A 22,217-nucleotide genomic window follows, 5' to 3' on the forward strand; every position below is an offset into this window, starting at 1 on the left:
TATTTTTTTTGCAATCTTATTTATGAAAGTGATTTTTTAACATTTACTAAAAAAAATCTTATTTATGCAATATACAACGTTTGTACCACAAGGGTTTTTCCAAAATTTAGGGTCACCTCAATAAATATAAGACACGAGTTTTATACCACTCTTGTATGCAAGTTTATCTGATGCCAAACAGTCAGACACCTGTCTGTGTATAGCTTAAACTGGGACATCGTTTTGTAACAACGGAAGCGCTTCGTGACGCTGGCAAAGCTCACTTGGAAGTGTCCCGTAGACTGATCGATTTGCAGTTCCGGCTTTGCATTTTCTTCCTCAACAACAATACCACTATAGCAGACGGGTACGTTTCTTAATTTTCGTTCGCTATTCCTCAACGATTTCTGGTTTTAAGTTCTGGGTTTTTGTAGTTGATCGGGTTTGAGATTGGCTTTTGATTGTTTATTGATTATGTGCTGCTTTGATTCTGGTTTTGTGTAAAATTTGTAGACCTGTACCTTCTGAAAATATGTATTTGAGAAATTTGATTTATTTTGTGGTAATCCTTAAATCCAATAACAATTTGAATCACCTACTCTATTTGGTCCCTCTGAGCTACTGCTATTCCTGCTTGAACTGACAAAGCACCAAATATGAATTGACATTTCTTAATAGTAAATATATTATGAAAACATTTTGTGGGGTTCCAACTTCCAACCCACGTATACAATAGTAGCTGGAGCAGTGACAGTAGGTAGAAATGGTGGAAAGCTAGGAAGCAGGTTGGAAATGATGACAAATGAAATGATTTGGTAAGCTAAGTTAAAACTAAAGGGAAGCATAATGATTTCTTTGTAGGGTTTCCCATTTGTGTTCACAAATCACAAGGTTGTGTAGTGGGTCCAATCAAAATGTGATAGACGAAATCGTAGAAGGAAATCTAGATTGAGTTGTCTGACTTGCAAAATGGCACCCTGATGTATGACAACCCTCATTTTTTATTAGTTCATTGAAAAATTGTTTCTTCTTTTATGGTTTATACTCCAAACGGTTACTTATTTTTACTGGGTTTGAGTTCAACTTTGATGTGTGGTTGATGAACTGTGACTTGGGTGGGGCGGATTTGGGGCTTTAAAATGGGATTTGATGAACTGTGACTTGTATTTAATTCAGGTTGAATAGACCCTAAACCCACAAAACTATTCAAAATTAGCAGTCTAGTTTACGGAGTTGCAGAGGATTGTGATTTATAACCCTGCATTATTATATGGGTGTTGCATGCCCTGTCTGTTTTGATCAACCATTTTGGTTTATTTCATGTGGAATTTATTAAGGTAATTGATTATGTCTTTTTTTTTTTTTTTCATCTGTAGCATAGGTTTTCGATCAAGATCATCTCAATTGTAAGCTCTGAGCATAGAAATGGGGAGTGTCGATGCCGACAAGCTCAGGTTTTGCATTGACAGAGGGGGAACATTCACTGATATTTATGCTGAGATCCCAGGTCAGCCTGATGGTCGAGTTTTAAAACTTCTGTCTGTTGATCCATTAAACTACGATGATGCTCCAGTTGAAGGAATTCGAAGGATTCTTGAAGAATTTACGGGGAAGAAAATTTCTCGTGCTTCAAAAATACCCACTGATAAGATAGAGTGGATAAGGATGGGCACAACTGTGGCAACAAATGCACTTTTGGAGAGAAAAGGGGAAAGCATTGCTCTTTGTGTGACTCGGGGTTTCCGAGATTTGCTCCAGATTGGTAACCAGGCTCGTCCCAAAATATTTGACCTCACTGTATCAAAACCATCAAACCTTTATGAGGAGGTTATTGAGGTTGATGAGAGAGTTGAGCTTGTTCATGATAATCAAGATTCTTCTTCTGCATTATTAGTTAAAGGAGTGTCTGGTGAGATGGTTAAAGTTATAAAGCCTCTTGATGTAGAAACTTTAGAGCCTTTACTCAAAGGTTTGTTGAAGAAGGGGATTAGCTGTTTGGCTGTTGTGTTAATGCATTCGTACACTTACCCACAACATGAAATAGCTGTACAAAAGTTAGCTACTAGTTTGGGCTTTAGACATGTTTCCTTATCTTCAGCTTTGACACCTATGGTCCGAGCTGTTCCTCGGGGTCTAACAGCTAGTGTTGATGCATACTTGACGCCAGTAATTAAAGAGTACTTATCAGGGTTCATGTCTAAATTTGATGAAGGGGTGCAGAAGGTGAATGTTTTGTTTATGCAATCTGACGGAGGACTTGCACCAGAAAGTCGATTTTCAGGGCACAAAGCTGTTTTGTCTGGTCCTGCTGGTGGGGTTGTGGGTTACTCACAGACACTTTTTGGGCTTGAAACTGAGAAACCTCTCATTGGGTTTGACATGGGTGGTACATCTACAGATGTGAGCCGTTATGCTGGGACTTATGAACAAGTTCTGGAAACCCAGATTGCTGGTGCCATAATACAAGCACCTCAGCTTGACATAAATACGGTAGCTGCTGGCGGTGGATCAAAGTTGAAGTTCCAATTTGGAGCTTTCCGGGTTGGACCAGAATCAGTGGGTGCGCATCCTGGTCCAGTGTGTTACAGAAAAGACGGTGAATTGGCAGTTACAGATGCAAACTTAATTCTTGGATATGTCATTCCTGATTATTTCCCATCAATATTCGGCCCCCATGAAGATCAGCCTTTAGATATCAAGGCAACAAGAGAAGAATTTGAGAAGCTTGCAAGGAAAATAAATTCCTACCGAAAGAGCCAGGATCCATCTGCAAAGGACATGACAGTGGAGGAGATTGCACTGGGATTTGTGAATGTTGCCAATGAGACTATGTGCCGTCCGATAAGGCAATTAACTGAGATGAAGGGCCATGAGACAAGGAACCATGCACTTGCTTGCTTTGGAGGTGCTGGGCCTCAACATGCCTGTGCAATTGCTAGATCGTTGGGTATGAAAGAAGTACTCATACACAAGTTCTGTGGAATCTTAAGTGCTTATGGGATGGGATTGGCAGATGTTGTAGAAGAAGCACAGGAGCCATACTCTGCAGTTTACAGTCTTGAATCTGTCCAGGAGGCCTCTCATAGAGAAGCTATTTTACTGAATCAAGTAAAGCAGAAGCTGCAAGAGCAAGGGTTTAGGGATGAAAACATGACAACAGAGACATATCTGAATTTGAGATATGAAGGTACAGACACCTCGATCATGGTTAAGAAACGAATTGCTGAAGATGGAAGAAGATGCAACTATGATCTGGACTTTGTGGAACTATTTCAGCAGGAGTATGGATTCAAATTACTGAATAGGAATATCGTAATATGTGATGTTAGGGTTCGTGGGGTAGGAGTCACTAATATATTGAAGCCACTGGCTCTGGAACATGTGTCGTCTTCTCCTAAAGTTGAAGGTAACTACAAGGTTTATTTTGGGAATGGGTGGCAAGAAACGCCTCTATACAAGCTTGAGAATCTGGGGTATGGACATGTCATGCCTGGTCCGGCAATAATCATGAATGGGAATAGTACTGTGATAGTAGAACCCAACTGTAAAGCTATAATAACAGAATATGGTAATGTTAAAATTGAAATTGAGTCTACTTCAAGCACCCAGAATGTAGCAGAAAAAGTTGCAAATGTTGTGCAGCTCTCAATTTTCAATCATAGATTTATGGGTATAGCCGAACAGATGGGAAGGACCCTACAGAGAACTTCTATATCAACTAACATCAAGGAACGGCTAGATTTCTCTTGTGCCCTCTTTGGACCTGATGGGGGACTAGTTGCTAATGCCCCTCATGTCCCTGTGCACTTAGGAGCAATGTCTAGTACAGTTCGATGGCAGCTCAACTACTGGGGTGACAATTTGAATGAAGGAGATGTTTTGGTCACCAATCATCCTTGTGCCGGAGGTAGCCATCTTCCTGATATAACTGTTATTACACCTGTATTTGATAATGGAAAGCTTGTCTTTTTTGTGGCCAGTAGAGGGCATCATGCAGAGATTGGGGGAATTACTCCTGGAAGCATGCCACCTTTTTCCAAGTCTATATGGGAAGAGGGGGCTGCCATAAAAGCATTTAAGCTTGTGGAAAAGGGGATTTTTCAAGAAGAAGGAATCATTAAACTTCTCCAATTCCCCTATTCTGATGGATTGGCACAGAAGATACCAGGAACTCGCAGGCTTCAAGATAATTTATCAGATCTTCGAGCTCAAGTAGCTGCAAACCAGAGAGGAATTACCCTTATTAAAGAGCTTATTGAGCAGTATGGTTTGGAAACTGTTCAGGCTTACATGACCTATGTACAGCTGAATGCAGAAGAAGCAGTGAGAGAAATGCTCAAGTCTGTTGCTGCCAGAGTTTTGTCTCAATCAGCTGGGTCTGGAGAGAGGAGTTCGGTTACAATTGAAGAAGAGGATTACATGGACGATGGATCCATTATTCATCTGAAACTTACAATTGATTCTGATAAAGGCGAAGCAAATTTTGATTTTAATGGAACTAGTCCTGAAGTATATGGAAATTGGAATGCTCCAGAAGCTGTAACAGCTGCAGCAGTTATATACTGTCTTCGCTGCTTGGTGGATGTTGATATTCCTCTGAATCAAGGTTGTTTGGCTCCTGTGAAAATCCATATTCCACCAGGCTCATTCCTCTCTCCAAGTGATAAGGCTGCTGTGGTAGGTGGTAATGTTCTCACTTCTCAGAGAATAACTGATGTTGTACTTACTGCATTTCAAGCTTGTGCTTGTTCACAGGGTTGTATGAATAATCTCACTTTTGGGGATGAGACATTTGGTTATTATGAAACAATTGGAGGTGGGAGTGGAGCTGGTCCAACCTGGAATGGGACCAGCGGAGTACAATGTCATATGACCAATACCCGAATGACTGATCCAGAAATTTTTGAACAGAGATATCCAGTTCTTTTGCATAAATTTGGTCTGAGAAAGAACAGTGGGGGAGTTGGATATCATAGAGGGGGTGATGGGCTTGTGAGGGAGATAGAGTTCAAGCGTCCGGTTGTGGTGAGCATTCTTTCAGAGAGGCGTGTTCATGCACCAAGAGGGTTGAAAGGAGGGAACGATGGTGCTCGGGGGGCCAACTACTTGATCACAGAAGATAAACGAAGGGTCTACCTTGGGGGTAAGAACACAGTTGAGGTGCAATCAGGGCAAACTCTTCAGATTTTAACTCCTGGTGGGGGTGGATGGGGCTCTGCTCTTTGATTCTTTACAGTGATAAAATGTTTGATGCTTGATGCTGAGTATAGGATATTTCTTAAAACATTCATGGCGTATCTGTTATCTCAATAATTTTCTGATGAGTCTAAGATATCAGATATGCTATCACGTTTATAAATTTCACTTTAAAAAGTTGAATGGATATATCAACTATTGTATGTGTCAACAAATATGCAAGAAGTATCAGTATCTGATCTGAATATGACTCTCTTAGCTTTTCCTTATGCTTCTAAAGTGTTCCTTCTGGAATCTGGATCACTAGGGAATCACAAAGTTTTATTAGTGATTTTAATTATTCCTCTGATATAAGACAATACTACAATCTGCATGCAAGGAGTAATAACCAAACCTCTTCTTCCTTTCTCCAAAATTTTGAGTGTGACATGTGTGCTAAGCATGATTTATTTGTTTATGTTATGTTTTATTTGATTGTGGTCCAGGTCACACCTATAAATTTTTCTATAGCTTCTAAAATCAGATATTAAGGGTTGTCCATGTTTGGTTGGAACAATCTATTTGTTATTCTGTGTGTGTATGCGTTTAATCAGTTCTGGTATGTTTGGCATGTTTTAGTTGGTACATCACTGTGTGTGTCCATCAGAATAGGACATTCTTGGTGGATCTGCAGCAGTTAACTTCTGATTTTTTCAATAAGACTAATCCTTTGACTGCTATCACCCCTTTGTAGTTGAAGTGAGAAAAGTTGTGTAGTTTTCTTGTCCTAAAAGTTATTGAGTATATTGCTTAGGAGCAGAACAACTAACAAATGGCACCAACTTGGGTTTAGTTGAGTGGTCATGCCCATGGTTTGCTCCCATGTGGTCTGGGGTTCGATTTCTCAAAGGTACCTATCTAGCTATTTGCTAGAGTTTCTTGCCTCCCAAAGATTGCTGGGTTCAGCTGTGGGGACCAATTTCCAATCCGGGTGTGCCTGTGAGATTCTGGGTATCAAAAAACTATAATTAACAAATGGCATCAGTGTAGCTGCACATGCTTTTTTCATGATGTAGTTTTATAGAGCTGTTGCCTAGGCATATTTAGGCAATCTGCAATTTTTCACATTTCTTGAGATGTTAGCTAATCTTTAGACAATGAATATAATTTTGGATTTTAAGACAATTTGTTTTGGAAGCGTATGGTTTGCTTAAATTGCATTCATAATATTCTGATGTACTTGACCAATTGCATTCATAATATTCATATTCAGGAGAAAATGACTTATTTTCCTGGTCTCCTTGTGATAACTTGTGCAAATTTCAGTATTTGAGTATAGGTGTAAAATGTGTGATTCTTATGTTTAAAATGTGATAGAAAGCTGAAATGTTGTTGACTGACGTACATGACATCACATTGCAGTAACTTCTAAAGACGACGAGTCTGTTATGGGTTAAGGTGATCTTATGATCTTCGTTAGAGAAATTGGCTGGCTTGAAAATTAAATCCTGCGGGAGCTGATTATTTATGGATTATTATTAAGTGTTTGAAGTTTGAACTACTTTAGCATGTAATGTAATCCATATTTAACATTACTACAGCACTTCCCTAGCAAATTAAAATTTGGGTTTCTGATCTCAATGTGGTACACTATCGTTCCTGACACATTAATTTTGGTGATCTAAAAATTCCTATTTCTTCTCTTATTTCACATTTTTAATTAGATGGTACAATTTATGAAAATTTGAGATGAAAAGAGGCGACAGAACAAAGATTCCACTTGGACTGCCTTGTCAAATTCCAAATTCTGTATCATAATATTTGCTATTTTGATAATGTCTAAAATGTTAGATATATTTTCATAATATAAATATGAGATAGGAAGATGATTTAGTAAAGTGGTCTTTGCACCACTTGGGTTAAATTTGAGAGGGATGTCTCTATCAAAAGGTGTCTATTAGGTTTAAAGTATATGGCTTTAAAAATGTCTGTTGAGTTTAGTGCGTGATTTTTGATCAAAAGGTATCTAATGGCCATTAATTAATATTGGCTGCAATTGACAACTCTTAATAAAGAGTGGTAACCCAAAAATCTGGAAAGGTATTCCACCACTTGAAAAAAGTACATCATCTCTATATAATGAAATGATTTCCTGCAGATTAATCACATTCGAAGATTCTATTTCCTCTTTTAATTGTATCTTGTGCTTTCATCTCCTTTGATATTTCTAACAAGCTTTTACTATAGTTTAATTCTAGAAAAAAATATCTAGTAATTGTTATACTGCAAAAACAATTACTAGAAACCTTGAGTTCTTGAAAACCTTCATTTGAGTGTTGGGTTGGTCTTCGGTTGTGCAAAACGCAGACCAACATTAGCATATTGTTAGGCTTCATTATATCCTAGAGACTTATTTGCATATCCCCATTACACACTTGTTGTGGGGTTAAATAAAGTCTTAAGAAAAAAGTAAACTTTTACGTGCTTTTGAAGCATTTTTCCCTCTCTAGCCATTACCCATATACACATTGTTCCAACATAAAACACAAATTTTGGCCCTTGTATTCTCCCTTTCCAAACAAATCAAATTGCTATAGGACGAGTGTAATGTGCCCACCCTTCACATGGTGGGGTGTGGGATCCATAAAAATTTGTTAATTCGATACTATTTTCGAAACCTGCAATGCGTCCGTCCAAAATGAGTTCTCCCTCTGTGTAATCGTAGTACCACAGTAGCATGGTGAAGTGATATTATGGTCACACAATAATTTTGCTGCCATTACCCCGTTTTTTTTTTTTTTTTGCTTAGTCAATAAACGAAAAACAAACAGATTGATCAGATGGAGTCATTGTATATGCATAGTATTTTCGTTTTCTTAAAAAAATCATGTGTTCCTACATCTATTTGTAATTATCATGTCATGTATGACCCAAATCTATCATACAAATCATAATTTTGGGACTATTGAACATTTTGAAATGTTAGTTACTGGTTCAATTGCATCGACTGCATGATGAAGTGAACGCGATCAACCAAGTTGAGAGGATGCAAAAGCAGTATACATATATGGAGAAAAACATTTTTATAACTAAGATAGGGCCGACTTACATTACATTTTTCAAAATTACATTACAAGAAATTGAAACTTCTTCAAAATTACATTACATTTTTTTTTTTATGTAAAGAAATATAAAAGTATAATTATTATTATGTTATTGAATGCGTATAACAAGTCAGCTTATACCTATTACAAAAAAAAAATTTCTTGATGAGATACGAATGCTAAATGAGAGCGCGAATGTTGCGCTCTCATAATTAATGGTATATAGCATTATACATCATCATTATCATTATTTTATTTTTCGCGCTCTCATAATTAACGATATATAGCATTGTACATCATCATTATCATTATATTATTTTTTCTTTAAGTTAGGAGCCTCTACATAAATAAAAAAAAAATTTGTTAGTCTGTTATTTTGACAATGCATTGCAAATTTGCAGTAACAAACCATCCCCGCTTTCACCGCTCTGTTTTGAAACCTTCCACCAGTGGATTCCCCACAATTCCCATCCACCACAATTTGTTGGATTCCGGCAGCACCAACAACACCAACAACTCTAACTGAAAAAATCAAAATTATCAAACAAAGAGAAAAACATACACGCAGACAATAGAAATCGACCCCAGAAACTTAAAAGCATAGAGCTACACAGCTCCTCCATCTTCTACATTCTTTACCTTCAATGGAGGAAAGAAAAGGAGATGCTAGAGTCGCAATCCTCTCCGGAGTCTTCTTCGCCTGCATTGTCACTGGGGGAGTCTTCCTTTTCCTTTACATGCTTCTACCCGAATCGCAATCCAAACCATGGTACCCCATTGCAGGCATGGCACTTGTGGCCATTCCCTGGGCCTTTTGGATCATGACATGCTTGTACAGATGCTTCAGACCCGCCAACAACCCTGTAAGCGACATCGGGCGTTATGCCAAGGCCGGCAGCAGCCGTGCAAGTACCGTTCCCGCCATGAGTTCAGCTGCTTCTGCAAAAACGGCTGGAACCTCATCAATTGCAGAGTCCCCTGTGCATTCCCCTACTGGCGAGCGCCACGTGCAGTTTGCGGGGGTTGTTGTGATGGCCGATGAAGATAAAAAAACTGACGAACCCCAGCATAGCGGGATCAACGAAAGAGATGTTTCAGAATGTTCTGCAGATAGTGAAAGGCCATTGAGATTCATGGTTTGATTTTGATAATATATATGGAAGTTGCCAATTAAGCGCTGGTATAAAACTGTTATATATATCCACCATGGAAGACTAGTTTTAATGGGGGTGATGGATGAAAATTTGAAATGCTAGCTCATTGCAAAAACCATGCAATAGGGGATTAATTGGCTTCAATCAAGGCATGGACATGCAACTACGTGTACCTTTCTTGCCAAGAGGGGAACAAAAGCTCGAGGAAAATTACGTATATGGGGAGGTGAGTTGTGAAGTCTGGTGTGTGACTATGCCAATGGTGTCTGCAGAAAAGGGGACAATGTCTTTTGCAACAACGGTATGCATGTAGTGTGGTGAGTGCTAAAAGGGAATTGATGAGGGGAGATTTCTTTGTTGTAAAATGGTTTTCTTAAGCTTCACTGCATAATGCAGTTTAGATTATCCAATTTCATGACTGGTTTTACTTTTCTCAACCTAGGTGTTCCTATTGAGTTTAATTTTTTTAATTTTTTATCTTTCAAGAACATGAAAATAGGTTTTTTACTTTTTTGCATAGTGCAGTTCAAATTAAGCTTCTTGATTTTCATGACTTGCTTTCCCAACCTAGGTGTGTGTTCCAATTAAGCTTCTTTGCATAATGCAGTTCAAACATAAAGAGATAGCAACCACTTATCATATAAAAAATTGAATGATTCAAGGAGTGATTGCCATTCTTTATCAATTTGAACTTTCTTACAAAATACAGCTAGTGAGCCTAGTGTACTATGAAGTCAAAGTCCAAAAACTATGGCAGAGGAATCAAAACCTAATTAATTAAGTTTTGAAAGTTTATCTAGCTTAAACGAATGATAGGAGCTTTTGCTCGGTCGTTTCATGAGTCTTTGTTCAGTTATAAATTAGGTGTAGAGCTAGACAAAATACTAATTCCATTGACTAGCTCATATGTCTCAGTGTAAAGCAATATATACTTGGCAATCAAGCTGGAAATGATTATTTGGAAAGCCACTGATTGAAGCTGAAAAGATAAATTAATAAGTAACTAGTTATTTTCAAAAGAAATAGTAGATGAAGAGATGAAAGAAGAATTTACATGTCACATTCCAAATTTTGGATGCAACTTTTTCTTCTTCAATTGGAAGTTATAATCATGCATGCTACTGATGCACCCAAACTTCCTCTTCATTTCTTTCCATAAGCTAATTTTCTCCTTCCTTACCTTAAGGCTGCAACCATTCTCAATCTCCTTTCTCATCATACAGCACTCACTCTCAAGCTCTATCACCTTTTTGCTCATTTTCTCCATCTCTGACCTCATTTCTTCCTCACCAGCATCCAACTTTGCTTCATTCTCCTCTACCTCCTCCTTTGCTGATTTGTCATCAGAACCCTGCACCTCCTTTATGATGGTGTCTCGCAGCTGCAACTGCGACACAAACAACACCTGCACAACCACCCTTAATGGTAACTGTTGATTTTTGGCTGCATGTTCACAAACTTCAGGGGACATCTTTTGGAAATTCAATACCTGACACACTTCCTCTCGCTCCGACTCTGTCAAGTGCCTATGCTTACCTAAGTAGATATCAACAGCCCTGTATATTCCATCTGAGGTTCTTTGTAGTCCCAAGGATGCCGAAACTGACATCTCTGCTAATACAACAAATGTTTCTCTCTTCAGATCTATGTCACTAGAAACTTCAGCCAAAAATTCTTCAATGAGTTCTGCCACTGCATACAACCCAGTTACGTCTGACAAAGCGTAATTTCCATAGAAAATTTTCAATATCCTCCTCACACATTCAATATCATATTGCACTGCCTTAGAATAGCCTTTAGATGGTATTAGGAGGTCTTCGACTGTTGCCTGGTCCAGTTGTTTTCCGATTCTGGTCTCAATCCCATTTCTACAATCAGAGCTAGCTTCCAAAACAATAGCAGACCGGAGGATTTCAAACAATAGCGTGCACGGTAGGAGTCCTACCTCATGAGGCAAAAGCCTCTCCACTGCTTCAAGGATTTCCCTTTGGTAGTTCCTCTTGACTGCCTCTCCACTGCTAGATAAAACCCATCTCTTTGTATAGTTACAAAGGGATGCAGCCACATACTCCAATGGAACTCCATGTATACTCATTTCATGGATGACAGGCTCAAAGAGCCGGAGGGACAGTGTTGTCAGATCCTCTTGTTGCCAATCAATATCAAAGAGCCTTTTCCTTGCATTTGGCCTATAGCATTTGTCATCTTCCTCACTATCATCAACATTCTTCCTCAAATTCTTGATTGGTTCTCCAAGAAGGCGGGGATAAGCTAGAGCCTGTCTAGTGATAGACTCCATACAGGCCTCAACTAATCCAAGCTGCAACGACTGTTGAAGGAACTTTTCTGTGGTTCGGAAAGCCTTAACAGTTTCATTCCAGCTGGGGAGGATTCTTTCTTGAAAAAAAGAGAGAGCCTTGTTTAATAGATTATTTGTGCTGTGTTTTTCAGTCATATCCAAGTAGTGAGCAACCCAAATGAGGGGTATAGCATTCTCAGTTGAAATTTGAAGTTCAAAGCCATGACAGAATCTTGCAACATGCTCAAGAGTGTTTGCGTCAGCTGGGATATTTCGGAGGAACTGAGAAAGATCTTCCTGCGAGTTCCTTTTGAGTAAGGCAGCAAATTTAGCTGATTTTGCAGCCAGATGCTCCTGCACAATGGATAATTGCAGAATAAAATACTATTGCCAGAGAAAAAGAAGCATAGTATATATATGATCTTCTGCATTCTATTAAAGAAAAAGAGTTCATAAAATATAAGGAAAACCCAGTAGAATTAGGATTTTCAGAATACTTTCTTACTTTGTCTAGAATGAAAGGTGCACCAAGTGCATTGGGTTGCAAACCTGGTGGTGATTTGGACTTAGTCAACCTAAAATAGAGTAATGTCAAGGTGAAACAAAGAGAGCAAAAATTAATATTCAAAGAAAATTCATTTGAAATAAATTGAGAAAGGAGGGAGGTTATTTCACCATAATGATGCATCTTTGCTTTGCCTCATTGCCATCTTTTGGTGATTCCACTTACTGTAGCACCTGTAGAGGGATTGTAAGCCAAGGACCTGTAGCTGCAGTAGTGTGCCTCTAGCTTGTTTTCTTCTTCATGATTGAATTTTGAGTTTTCATTCTGTACCAGCCATACCGAATAACACGATAAATGATCAGATTATAATTTCTCAATTTGCGAACCAATCAGCCAGACGGTTACACTGTCAAACAAGGCTACAGAGCTGCATATCAGTGTTTTCAAAAGCCACTATTTAGCAGTCTTTAATGAAGTGAAATGGTTCTGACTATGCATGCTGTGATTTCAAAGTGTAATATGCTAATATCTGTTCTGTAATTCAGGGGTGAATGGTGTCACAGTACTACCATTAAGATAAGTAAAATCATCATTCAGATGGTGAGTGAGTGGTTCACAGTTTGCATAAGGGGGAAAGTAAGAATGAGATAAAAAGAAAAAAGAAAAAAAAGGGTTTTGGGTTAGGGATCATATAGCAAGCTTAAAATTCATACTGTAAAGAAAAATCTACTAATTAAAATACAATAATTCAGCGAATTGGTAAAATAGTTCCCCGCACGTGCATGGACGACTGACGCTAACATTTCTCTAGCTAATTCAACATAAAGAGGATAGCTAGTGAGTACCATGAGAATCTTGTGCAATTAAACCTTGCATTTGGGCATATTTGATTATGCAGACAACGTGTACGAGTAAACATATGAGCTCAACATCATATATAGTATTGTTTGGAATGCAAAATATTCACATTCAAGAAAAACCCAAAAGAAAGTAAACCTTATAACATTTGAATAATTACTCAGTATTATGCATTTGCTACAATATAGACATTCATAGCTGCACACTAATAAGTTTAGATAAAATAGAATAAGCACCTTGATCTTTACCATGGATAGTAAAAACTTCTATGTAGATTGCTTCACAAATGAAAGCTTATGTGCACATACAAGCTATAGAAGAATGAGAAGAGAGAGGGAGAGAGTGAGTAACAAAGTTGGAGCTTCTTGCGGTGGTTTCTGTTTGCTACTTCAGTCAACGACTAGTTGAAAATTGGGACGTTCAAAACTCAGATTTTCTCCTGAACATATGGGTTTCTGTTAATATTTTTGAGTATCAGATTTTACACCACGTGGCATATCCTAGTGGCGTATCCCTTCCATTCAAATCTTGCCACGTGTGTAAACACTATAAGGTATAAACTTTTCTTTTCTTCAGAAAAACAAAGACCACTTATCCTCACCATGAATGGGTACATTAGCTAGGTACGTATTAATTAAGGACAATGGATAGATTTGACCAAAAAATAAAAGGACGATGGATCAGTGGAACAAGAAGTACTGGTCCTTGCAACAGTTTATTTATTATTTATTTATTTTTTTTAAATAAGACATGTGGCAATATTTGAATAGAAAAGATACACCACGATCCTAGTGATATATATATATATATATCTGATATACCTAATAATTTCTCCATATTTTGATTAGTTTTAGAAACTTTATGTGGGATGACTGGCCCATTCTTCTCCCTCTTAATAGTTAATTAGAAGTAGGTCCAATTTTGGAGGGTCATTCAGATTAAAACCATATAGGAATTTAGATTTGTACTTAAATCCACTTTTTAGGCCAACGTCCAAAAAATTGACTTTAAAAAAAAAATTATGACTCATATTATCTCTTGAAATTAAGATAATTAATATAAATTAATTTTAAAAATTATGAAAGATAATATCCGTTAGAACATTTTTAATTAAAACATTCAAGATTATCTGGTTTTTATGTTTTATAATTTAAAATAATAAAAGATAATATCCGTTTTAATTATACAAATATCAAAAAAATGCATTAACCCACAAAATAGAAAATAATCAAACAAGTAAAAAAAAAAAATATATAGGTACATTTCAATTGTACCAATACCTAGGTTTATATATATATATATATATACAAACTCCTTCTATTGAGGTATATCTCAACTTATTTATGTTGAGGTATACCCTATTGGGGCCCACACGAGTCGTTTTGTGGCGATCCGAACCGTTCATTTTTTACATCTCCATTGATAGATCATCCTTGCAAAAAATTAGCCAAATTGGAAATCATTTGCCTATCTAACTTTGATAAAACAAATGAACAAACCAAATATTTTCGATGAAACCGTTCATTTGTTTAATCAAAGTTAGATAGGCAAATGATTTCCGATTTGGCTAATTTTTTGCAAGGATGATCTATCAATGGAGATGTAAAAATTGAACGGTTCGGATCGACACAAAACGACTCGTGTGAGCCTCAACAAAGTCATACCTCAACATAAATAAGTTGAGGTATACCTCAATAGAAGGAGCTTGTATATATATATATATATGTATATATACATATTCAATCAGGTGCGCACTAACAAACATGTGCACCTGATCTGAACACTTGGTTACCACCGTCAATCGCTCAGCCAAGCTCCTTCCTTCCCAGAGTTTTGAGGATAAATCATCATATTTTCATCTCATCCCCTCCTAGGGTATATAATGGGTTTGGTGGAGGCCGCCCAAAATTTCAGAGCTAAACCATAATATAAACGCCGACAAATTATCGATGATCAATTGGTACAATTGAAATATATTCATAAAGAATTTTTTTCCTTGTTTGATTATTTTATATTTTGTGGGCTGATGCATTTTTATTAAATTTATATAATTTAAATCTCAAAATTAGTTTTAAGATAATATAATATTATAATATTAAGATAATATAAAACAAAGATAATATTGTGATAATACTATGATAATATTAAGATTTAAATATCATTAATTTTAGGATAATATTAGACATTTTTTTAAATTAAAAATATCTGCCCAAAATTTCGAAGTTAAAATCTAATATAAAGTCATCACAGAAGAAAAATAAAATGACTTGATTAAAAACCCTAAATCACTAGTCTTAGTCTAAGAAAGACTCATAAAATGGACTGGACTCTAAGTCTCCATACATAAAATCTATCCAAATTTGTACTATATTTATCAACTTCATTGTCAATATATTCTTAAATTTTTTGAAAGGTTAAATACAAAAATGGTCAATGAACTTTATAACGCATCTCAATTTGGTCCACTAACTATAAAAGGTATCAATTTGGTCCACGAACTTTTCAAGTTGTACCGAAGCAGTACAAAAGTTAACTTCCATTGAAAAATTTAACAGAAACTGGTCATGTGCACAGCAAGTGACCACATTTTTAGGAGCATTTCAGTTCGTTCATCACATTTTCATGTGACCAATTTCGTTAATTTTCGGATGGAAATTAACGTTTGTACTGCTTTAGTACAACTTGGAAAATTCGTGAACCAAATTGACACTTTTTATAATTAGTGGACCAAATTGAAAATCAGTGTAAAGTTCGTGGACCATTTTTATATTTAACCATTTAAAAAAAAAAAACAAACAAACTTCATTATCAATAATTAATAAAAAATGCTTCAATATCATTAAATAAAAAAAAATAAGAAAAGCCATAGGGGTCGGTTGAACTGCTAGAATAATGCAGGGATATTCCTATTTCTCTTTGGTCTTCGATCTTCAGGTGTTTGTTGTGGATAATGACTGCATTATAAAATTCAAGCACTAAGAATTTCTTTTTTTTTTCTCTTTTTTCTTTTTTCGACAAAGAATAAGCATTTGATAAATGGTAATTACTTGAGTCCAAAATTGAGGTGTATCATGTATGCAGGTGTCTATTTGAACTCAAAATGGGTCCTCCCACATATTAAAAGTTCTCAAACTAATTTAAATCTGATACTCAAATATTAACAGAAACACATATGTTAAGGAGAAAATCTTGAGTTTTGAACGTCTTATTTTTCAACTAGTCGATGACTGAAGTAGCAAACAGAAAACACCACAAGAAGCTCCAACTTTGTTACTCACTCTCTCACTCTTTCCCAGTAAGTCTCTCTCTCTCTCCCTCTTCTCCTTCTTCTATAGCTAATTATATATGCACATAAGATTTCATTTATGAATCAATCTACATAGAATTTTGACTATCCATGGTAAAGACCAAGGTGCTTTTTCTATTATCGAGTAAACGTATTTGTGGGCACCTATGAATGTCTTAATTGTAGCAATTGCATAACACTGAGTAATTATGCAAGTTTTCTAAGTTTTACTTTCATTTGGGTTATCCTTGAATGTGAAATTTTTAAATACCATTGCATAACACTGAGTAATGATGTTGAGCTGATCATATGTTTACTCAAACACGTTGTCTGCATGATTAAATATGCTTAAATGCAAGGTTTAATTGCACAAGATTCACATGCATGGTACTCACTAGCTATCCTCTTTGAGTTGAATTAAAGAAATATTGCGTTAGTCGTCCATGCACGTGTGGGGAACTATGTTTACCAATTTGCTGAATTATTTTTTGCTAATTAGTAGATTTTTCTTTACAGTATGAATTTTAAGCTTTGCTATATGATCCCTAAGCCAAACCCCCCAAAACCCTTTTTTTTTTTTAGTTCATTCTTACTCTCCCCCTTATACAAACTGTGAACACTAACAAACCATTTGAATGATAATTTTACTTCATCTTAACGGTAGTACTGTGACACCAGTCACCCCTGAATTACAGAACAGATATTAGCATATATATTACACTTTGAAATCACATGCAGTATGTATAGTCAGAACCATTTCACTTCATTAAAGATGCAACATAGTGGCTTTTGAAAACTCTGATAGGCAGCTCTGTAGCCTTGTTTGGCAGTGTAACCGGCTGGCTGATTGTTCGCGAATAGAGAAACAATAATCTAATCCGGTCATATATGGTGTTATTCGATATGGTTGGTACAAAATGAAAATTCAAAATTCAATCATGAAGAAGAAAACAAGCTAGATGCACACTGCAGCAAGAGGCCCTTGGCTTACAATCTCTCTACAGTTGCTTAGAAAGACCAAGAACATCAACAAGAACCTTATCTACCTGTAAACTACTACAGCCAAAGGAATCACCAAAAGATGGCAATGAGACAAAGCAAAGATGCATCATTGTGGTGAGACATATGTGCTAGTCAATGGAGGTCAGAGATGGAGAAATGAGGTCAGAGATGGAGAAAATGAGCAAAAACGTGACAGAACTTGAGAGTGAGTGCTGTATGATGAGAAAGGAGATTGAGAATGGTTGCAGCCTTAAGGTGAGGAAGGAGAAATTAGCTTATGGAAAGAAATGAAGAGGAAGTTTAGGTGCATCAGTAGCATGCATGATTATAACTGCCAATTGAAGAAGAAAAAGGTGCATCCAAAATTTGGAATGTGACATGTAGATTCTTCTTTCATCTCTTCATCTACTATTTCTTTTGCAAATAACTTGTTACTTGTTAATTTCTCTTTTCAGCTTCAATCAGTGGCTTTCCAAATAATCATTTACAGCTTGATTGCCAAGTATATATTGCTTTACACTAAGACATATGAGCTAGTCAATGGAATTAGTATTTTGTCTAGCTCTATAACTAGTACTCTACACCTAATTTATAAAGCCAGACAAAATATTAATTCCATTGACTAGCTCATATGTCTCAGTGTAAAGCAATATATACTTGGCAATCAAGCTGGAAATGATTATTTTGAAAGCCACTGATAAAATGGAATTGTTGACGGAACAAGATAAAATAGGATACGAATGTAAGTTATAGGTGATAAATTAGGACAAAAAAATTTTCAAGTGGTAATATGAGAATGAGTTAGAGTTTTGAGTGGTAAATCGATAATTAACGGAGGTACTTAACTGACATGGTTTCGTAGTTGAGGTACCTTAATGTAACTTTTTGAATTTGAGGTACCAAGTTAAAAAGTGATATATAATTGAGGTATATAATTATAATTAATTTAAAAAAAAATGGGTTTTTGATGTGAGAAAAGTATTTGATGGTGGGTCATTGAGTAACTTGAGTTTGTAAGTTAAGAGTATTGTGCCGATAATGAGGGTTAGATAAATAGATTGTTGTTTTTTTAAAATTTAATAAGTGGTAAAAAAATGAAGTGAATGAGAAAATAGAGATAAGAGGTGGCAATAGTGCTACTCAAAACAAAAATCCTTTTTGTTTTTTTGTTTGAGATACGAATTTATTATAGCGAAAAGACACTCAAATCTGTTGTGAATTGTGATTAACTCCCCCAAAGAAACTTTGACCAAAAAAAAAAAAATCCCCCAAAGAAACTGTCATCTGATATGCAACTGAGCTTCTGTTGACGTTTTATTGTTTCAGTATTCAAATCCCAAAAACTCCAATAAAATAATGAAGCATACCACATGTCGTTTTAGCCTTCAGATGCATGAATTTTCATGTCGTTGGATTGTCCTCTTTCTTATGTGCCTGGTCCGCACGCAGGACCAGACAGAACTACGACCCTTATCGTTATTATTATCATCCTCTGACAGACTTTTTTTTTTTGTTCTTCTTCGCCGAGGCACACTCACAGATATGCGAAGAAGAGCTTCGACTTAGAGACCAATCAATACCTTTGCGTAATTGGGTTACCTCCAAACATGTCCTGCATTCACAGCCATGGCTCCATAGCTTCCTTCTCTGTTCCCTCCTCGGCTTCCTTTACACGAAGATCCAGATGCGCACCCAAGCCTCGCTTCCTCTGTGCCCTCGGAGGTAAATTCAATATTCCCATTTTCAATTGTTGCAGAATTCTAAGCTACTCGAACTGGGTTTTGTGAGAAATGGTGTAATTGATGTTGGGTGTGCGCTAATTTGGGCTTCTTTAGCACACAGTCATATACATTGACATTGTCTCTCTTTCTCAGATACCCATTTGTCTTTCACATTCTAATTCATGAATATCTTATTCAGGGAGTGTGGCAGAACCCCAAGTTACCTCAGTTGCCGAGCCCCTTTTGCTTAATGCGGTTCGTGGGGAAGATGTTGAAAGACCCCCAGTTTGGCTCATGAGGCAAGCAGGGAGGTATATGAAGGCAGGTTTATGCATCTATTGTAATCTCATTCTCTTATCAATTACTTTAGCTAAGTCCTAAGGGAGTGGCCACTGCTTGTTTGCTTGAATTTTGCATATCTTAATTTACAAGTTACGCCTGCTAACTTAATCTATTTCGATATGATAGAGTTACCAACTTCTCTGCGAGAGGTATCCTTCGTTTCGAGAAAGATCCGAAAATGTTGACCTTATAGTGGAAATTTCACTACAGCCCTGGAAGGTTTTCAAGCCCGATGGAGTAAGATGCCATTCTAGGATTCATTGTTGGGTCTCCCAGTTTAGCCACTTAAAATGTTATAATCTTGTTATATTGGGTTGCTTGTTTCTTTTTCTCACATGTCTCTCATCTTGTGACAGGTCATTTTGTTCTCAGACATTCTTACTCCTCTCTCTGGAATGAATATACCATTTGACATTGTGAAAGGCAAGGGTCCTGTAATATTTGACCCTCTGCATACTGCTGCTGATGTTGATCAAGTAAGAGAATTTGTTCCTCAAGATTCAGTTCCATATGTTGGGGAAGCATTGACGATTTTGCGAAAAGAGGTCTAACTCCACGTCTCCTTATTCATTTTCAAATTTGAACATCTTCATTTCATTTAAACCTTTTCTCGCACACAACTAGTGCCAATTATACATGGATCAGTAAAAAGAAAAAAAAAATTCACATACTTGGAAACTTGGATTATAGAACAATCTAGCTCTGTAATGTACTTTGATAATTGTTTTGTTAGGCCTGAGTCCTTTACAAAATTGTCAAGGGATCCTGATAATTGTCTTTATAATATTATGTTAGACTGCATGGATCCTGTAAGATTTAACTGCATACTATCATGTATCCTAAATACTACATCATGGAGAGAATTTGAAGCAAAGAAAAAATATTAAATAAATCTTTACTTACTACCTTCTCTTGTTTTGTGCTTTCTAAAAGAATGTTTTAAATCTCATTATTGGTTTATTATGTAATTTGCATGTTGAGACTTTAAAAAGTGATATTGGATCATCCCTTCTCTGCTTATGCCAGTATTATAACCTTTGGTATGCTCACACATATCTTTACTTTTCCAGGTAGATAATAAGGCAGCTGTGTTAGGATTTGTCGGGGCTCCTTTCACTCTAGCATCATACGTGGTGGAAGGTGGTTCATCAAAGCACTTCTCGAAAATAAAGAGATTAGCTTTCTCTCAACCCAAGGTACTTTTGGTGCTGCTCATATCTAGTTTTTGGTGACTTTATGAGGCCTATAAGCATGGATACAACTGTATAAATGTGTTACAGTGTATGCCATGGTAGCTTTTTGTGTTATGGATCATTGGGCCCTTAATGGTTGCAGCATTTTGCATCTGCAATGCTTGTTTTTGTTCTGGGGCCTGAAACTTAGACGCAAGTTGTTCCCTTTTCTATTTTTTAATTTTTTAAAATCATGGTTACACTCATGGTTCTGCTAATGGTAATTGGCTCTCATCATCTGATGCCTTTTTATTATTTCACCTTTGCAATGGGTTAATGGTTAGTAGCTAGGCTGCCTAGGCCACTTCCTTGGGGAGGAAGTTTTTGGTTCCAAACCCATATTGTGAATTCCCCCCTCTTTGTTGCCTGTTGACTCCAATTTGTTGATCTATGGTTCCTTCTTCAGGTCCTCCATGCATTACTTCAAAAATTTACAACTTCGATGACAAAGTATATTCGATACCAAGCTGATAGTGGAGCTCAAGCTGTTCAGATCTTTGACTCATGGGCCACAGAACTCAGCCCTGTGGATTTTGAGGAGTTCAGTCTGCCATACTTGAAGAAAATTGTGGATGGTGTGAAAGAGACCCATCCAGATCTTCCTTTAATCCTTTATGCAAGCGGATCTGGGGGTTTGCTTGAGAGACTGGCTTTGACGGGTGTTGATGTAGTTAGCTTGGACTGGACTGTTGACATGGCTGAAGGTAGAAGGCGACTGGGACCCAATATTGCAGTTCAAGGTAATGTGGATCCTGGCGTTCTTTTTGGTTCAAAGGAATTCATCACCAACAGAATAAATGATACAGTGAGGAAAGCTGGTAGAGGGAAACATATTTTGAATCTTGGCCACGGCATTGTAGTAGGTACACCTGAGGAGAATGTTGCTCATTTCTTTGAGGTTGCTAAAGAAATCAGATATTGAAAATATATTTTAGATTGAATGAATTTTCTCTTAATTGAGTAACTTGAGTTCTTTTCCTTGTAATTTTTAGTTCCAATTTTAGTCCTTGTTTCATCTCTGTTAAATTACACCGCTCTTTGTTTGAATAATTCTTCCATTGCATTTTCAACATATCCGACTCAAAAAAAAAAGTTGAGAAATGGATTGGAGGCTGATGTTTCGACACAATCCAAACCCTTTGTCATGCTAAGTGAGAAAAGGAGAATAATATAAAGAAACAATAAATATTTCCATATAAGGAATTAGCTAAAGCTCATTTTTTTTCCTTTTTTCTCCAAGACACTTTCTAGGCAACCAAACAGATAGATATAAGTAACTAAGGCCAATTGGAAGGAGTGAAGTGGTATTACCAGAGGCCAAAGGCAGCAGTGGTGAACAGAGCAGTCCACAGCGAGCGGTCGAATGAAACGATGGTTCTCCGGAGATGTGCAAGGCCAAAGAAGCGTTTTATTTACTGGATGAGACAGCAAGGGTTTGGGTTTGGGCTCGCACAACTGTGAGCTGTAGCAGTTTGTAACAGAGGAAACTTGCTTCCAGGCTCAGAGTCTGTATCCGTTGCAATGCCTGCAAGTTGCATCTAGGTGTGTCATACAATTCTA

At 36.9% G+C, this 22,217-nt stretch overlaps 4 protein-coding genes across 6 annotated transcripts; 3 read left to right on the forward strand and 1 right to left on the reverse strand.

Moving 5' to 3' along the window:
• The first annotated feature begins 173 nt into the window (after positions 1-173).
• On the forward strand, positions 174-5,560 carry OXP1 (oxoprolinase 1). Of its 3 annotated transcripts, none has more exons than XM_086238136.1 (2): positions 174-346; positions 1,356-5,560. In XM_086238136.1, exon 2 carries the CDS (start codon positions 1,405-1,407, stop codon positions 5,203-5,205), a length of 3,801 nt encoding a protein of 1,266 aa, XP_086094262.1. In that variant the 5' UTR covers positions 174-346; positions 1,356-1,404; the 3' UTR covers positions 5,206-5,560. The 3 variants fall into 3 exon arrangements, with proteins under 3 accessions (XP_086094262.1, XP_086094263.1, XP_086094264.1); XM_086238137.1 differs by having other exon boundaries at positions 1,361-5,560; XM_086238138.1 differs by lacking the exon at positions 174-346 and adding an exon at positions 695-794.
• Positions 5,561-8,902: 3,342 nt separating this feature from the next.
• On the forward strand, positions 8,903-9,400 carry LOC147291186 (Putative membrane lipoprotein). Its single transcript, XM_086235889.1, has one exon. The coding sequence runs from the start codon at positions 8,903-8,905 to the stop codon at positions 9,398-9,400; it is 498 nt and encodes a 165-aa protein (XP_086092015.1).
• Positions 9,401-10,469: 1,069 nt separating this feature from the next.
• On the reverse strand, positions 10,470-13,439 carry LOC147291187 (BTB/POZ domain-containing protein At5g17580-like). The gene is made up of 4 exons (XM_086238360.1): positions 13,311-13,439; positions 12,387-12,540; positions 12,217-12,286; positions 10,470-12,065 (listed from the first exon to the last, which is right to left on the reverse strand). Exons 2-4 carry the CDS (start codon positions 12,419-12,421, stop codon positions 10,470-10,472), a joined length of 1,701 nt encoding a protein of 566 aa, XP_086094486.1. The 5' UTR covers positions 12,422-12,540; positions 13,311-13,439.
• A 5,380-nt stretch (positions 13,440-18,819) lies between these two features.
• On the forward strand, positions 18,820-21,663 carry HEME2 (Uroporphyrinogen decarboxylase). Its single transcript, XM_086236502.1, has 6 exons — positions 18,820-19,084; positions 19,283-19,404; positions 19,552-19,662; positions 19,782-19,970; positions 20,496-20,621; positions 21,064-21,663. The coding sequence occupies exons 1-6, from the start codon at positions 18,970-18,972 to the stop codon at positions 21,577-21,579; spliced, it is 1,179 nt and encodes a 392-aa protein (XP_086092628.1). The 5' UTR covers positions 18,820-18,969; the 3' UTR covers positions 21,580-21,663.
• The last annotated feature ends 554 nt before the right edge of the window (positions 21,664-22,217 follow it).

This window comes from Dryas octopetala, chromosome 3, assembly GCF_963921425.1.
Source record: "Dryas octopetala chromosome 3, drDryOcto1.1, whole genome shotgun sequence".
Lineage (NCBI taxonomy): Eukaryota > Viridiplantae > Streptophyta > Magnoliopsida > Rosales > Rosaceae > Dryas > Dryas octopetala.

Bases quoted from the DNA above. Each gene is read 5' to 3' on its own strand.
- HEME2 (XM_086236502.1), top strand. From the start codon at position 18,970: ATGTCCTGCATTCACAGCCATGGCTCCATAGCTTCCTTCTCTGTTCCC. The intron at 19,085-19,282 runs GTAAATTCAATA...TATCTTATTCAG, and splicing joins CTTCCTCTGTGCCCTCGGAG to GGAGTGTGGCAGAACCCCAA. The intron at 19,971-20,495 runs GTCTAACTCCAC...TTACTTTTCCAG, and splicing joins TGACGATTTTGCGAAAAGAG to GTAGATAATAAGGCAGCTGT.
- OXP1 (XM_086238136.1), top strand. From the start codon at position 1,405: ATGGGGAGTGTCGATGCCGACAAGCTCAGGTTTTGCATTGACAGAGGG.
- LOC147291186 (XM_086235889.1), top strand. From the start codon at position 8,903: ATGGAGGAAAGAAAAGGAGATGCTAGAGTCGCAATCCTCTCCGGAGTC.
- LOC147291187 (XM_086238360.1), bottom strand. From the start codon at position 12,421: ATGGCAATGAGGCAAAGCAAAGATGCATCATTATG. The intron at 12,287-12,386 runs GTGAAATAACCT...ACTCTATTTTAG, and splicing joins AGCAAAGATGCATCATTATG to GTTGACTAAGTCCAAATCAC. The intron at 12,066-12,216 runs GTAAGAAAGTAT...TCCATTGTGCAG, and splicing joins CACCTTTCATTCTAGACAAA to GAGCATCTGGCTGCAAAATC.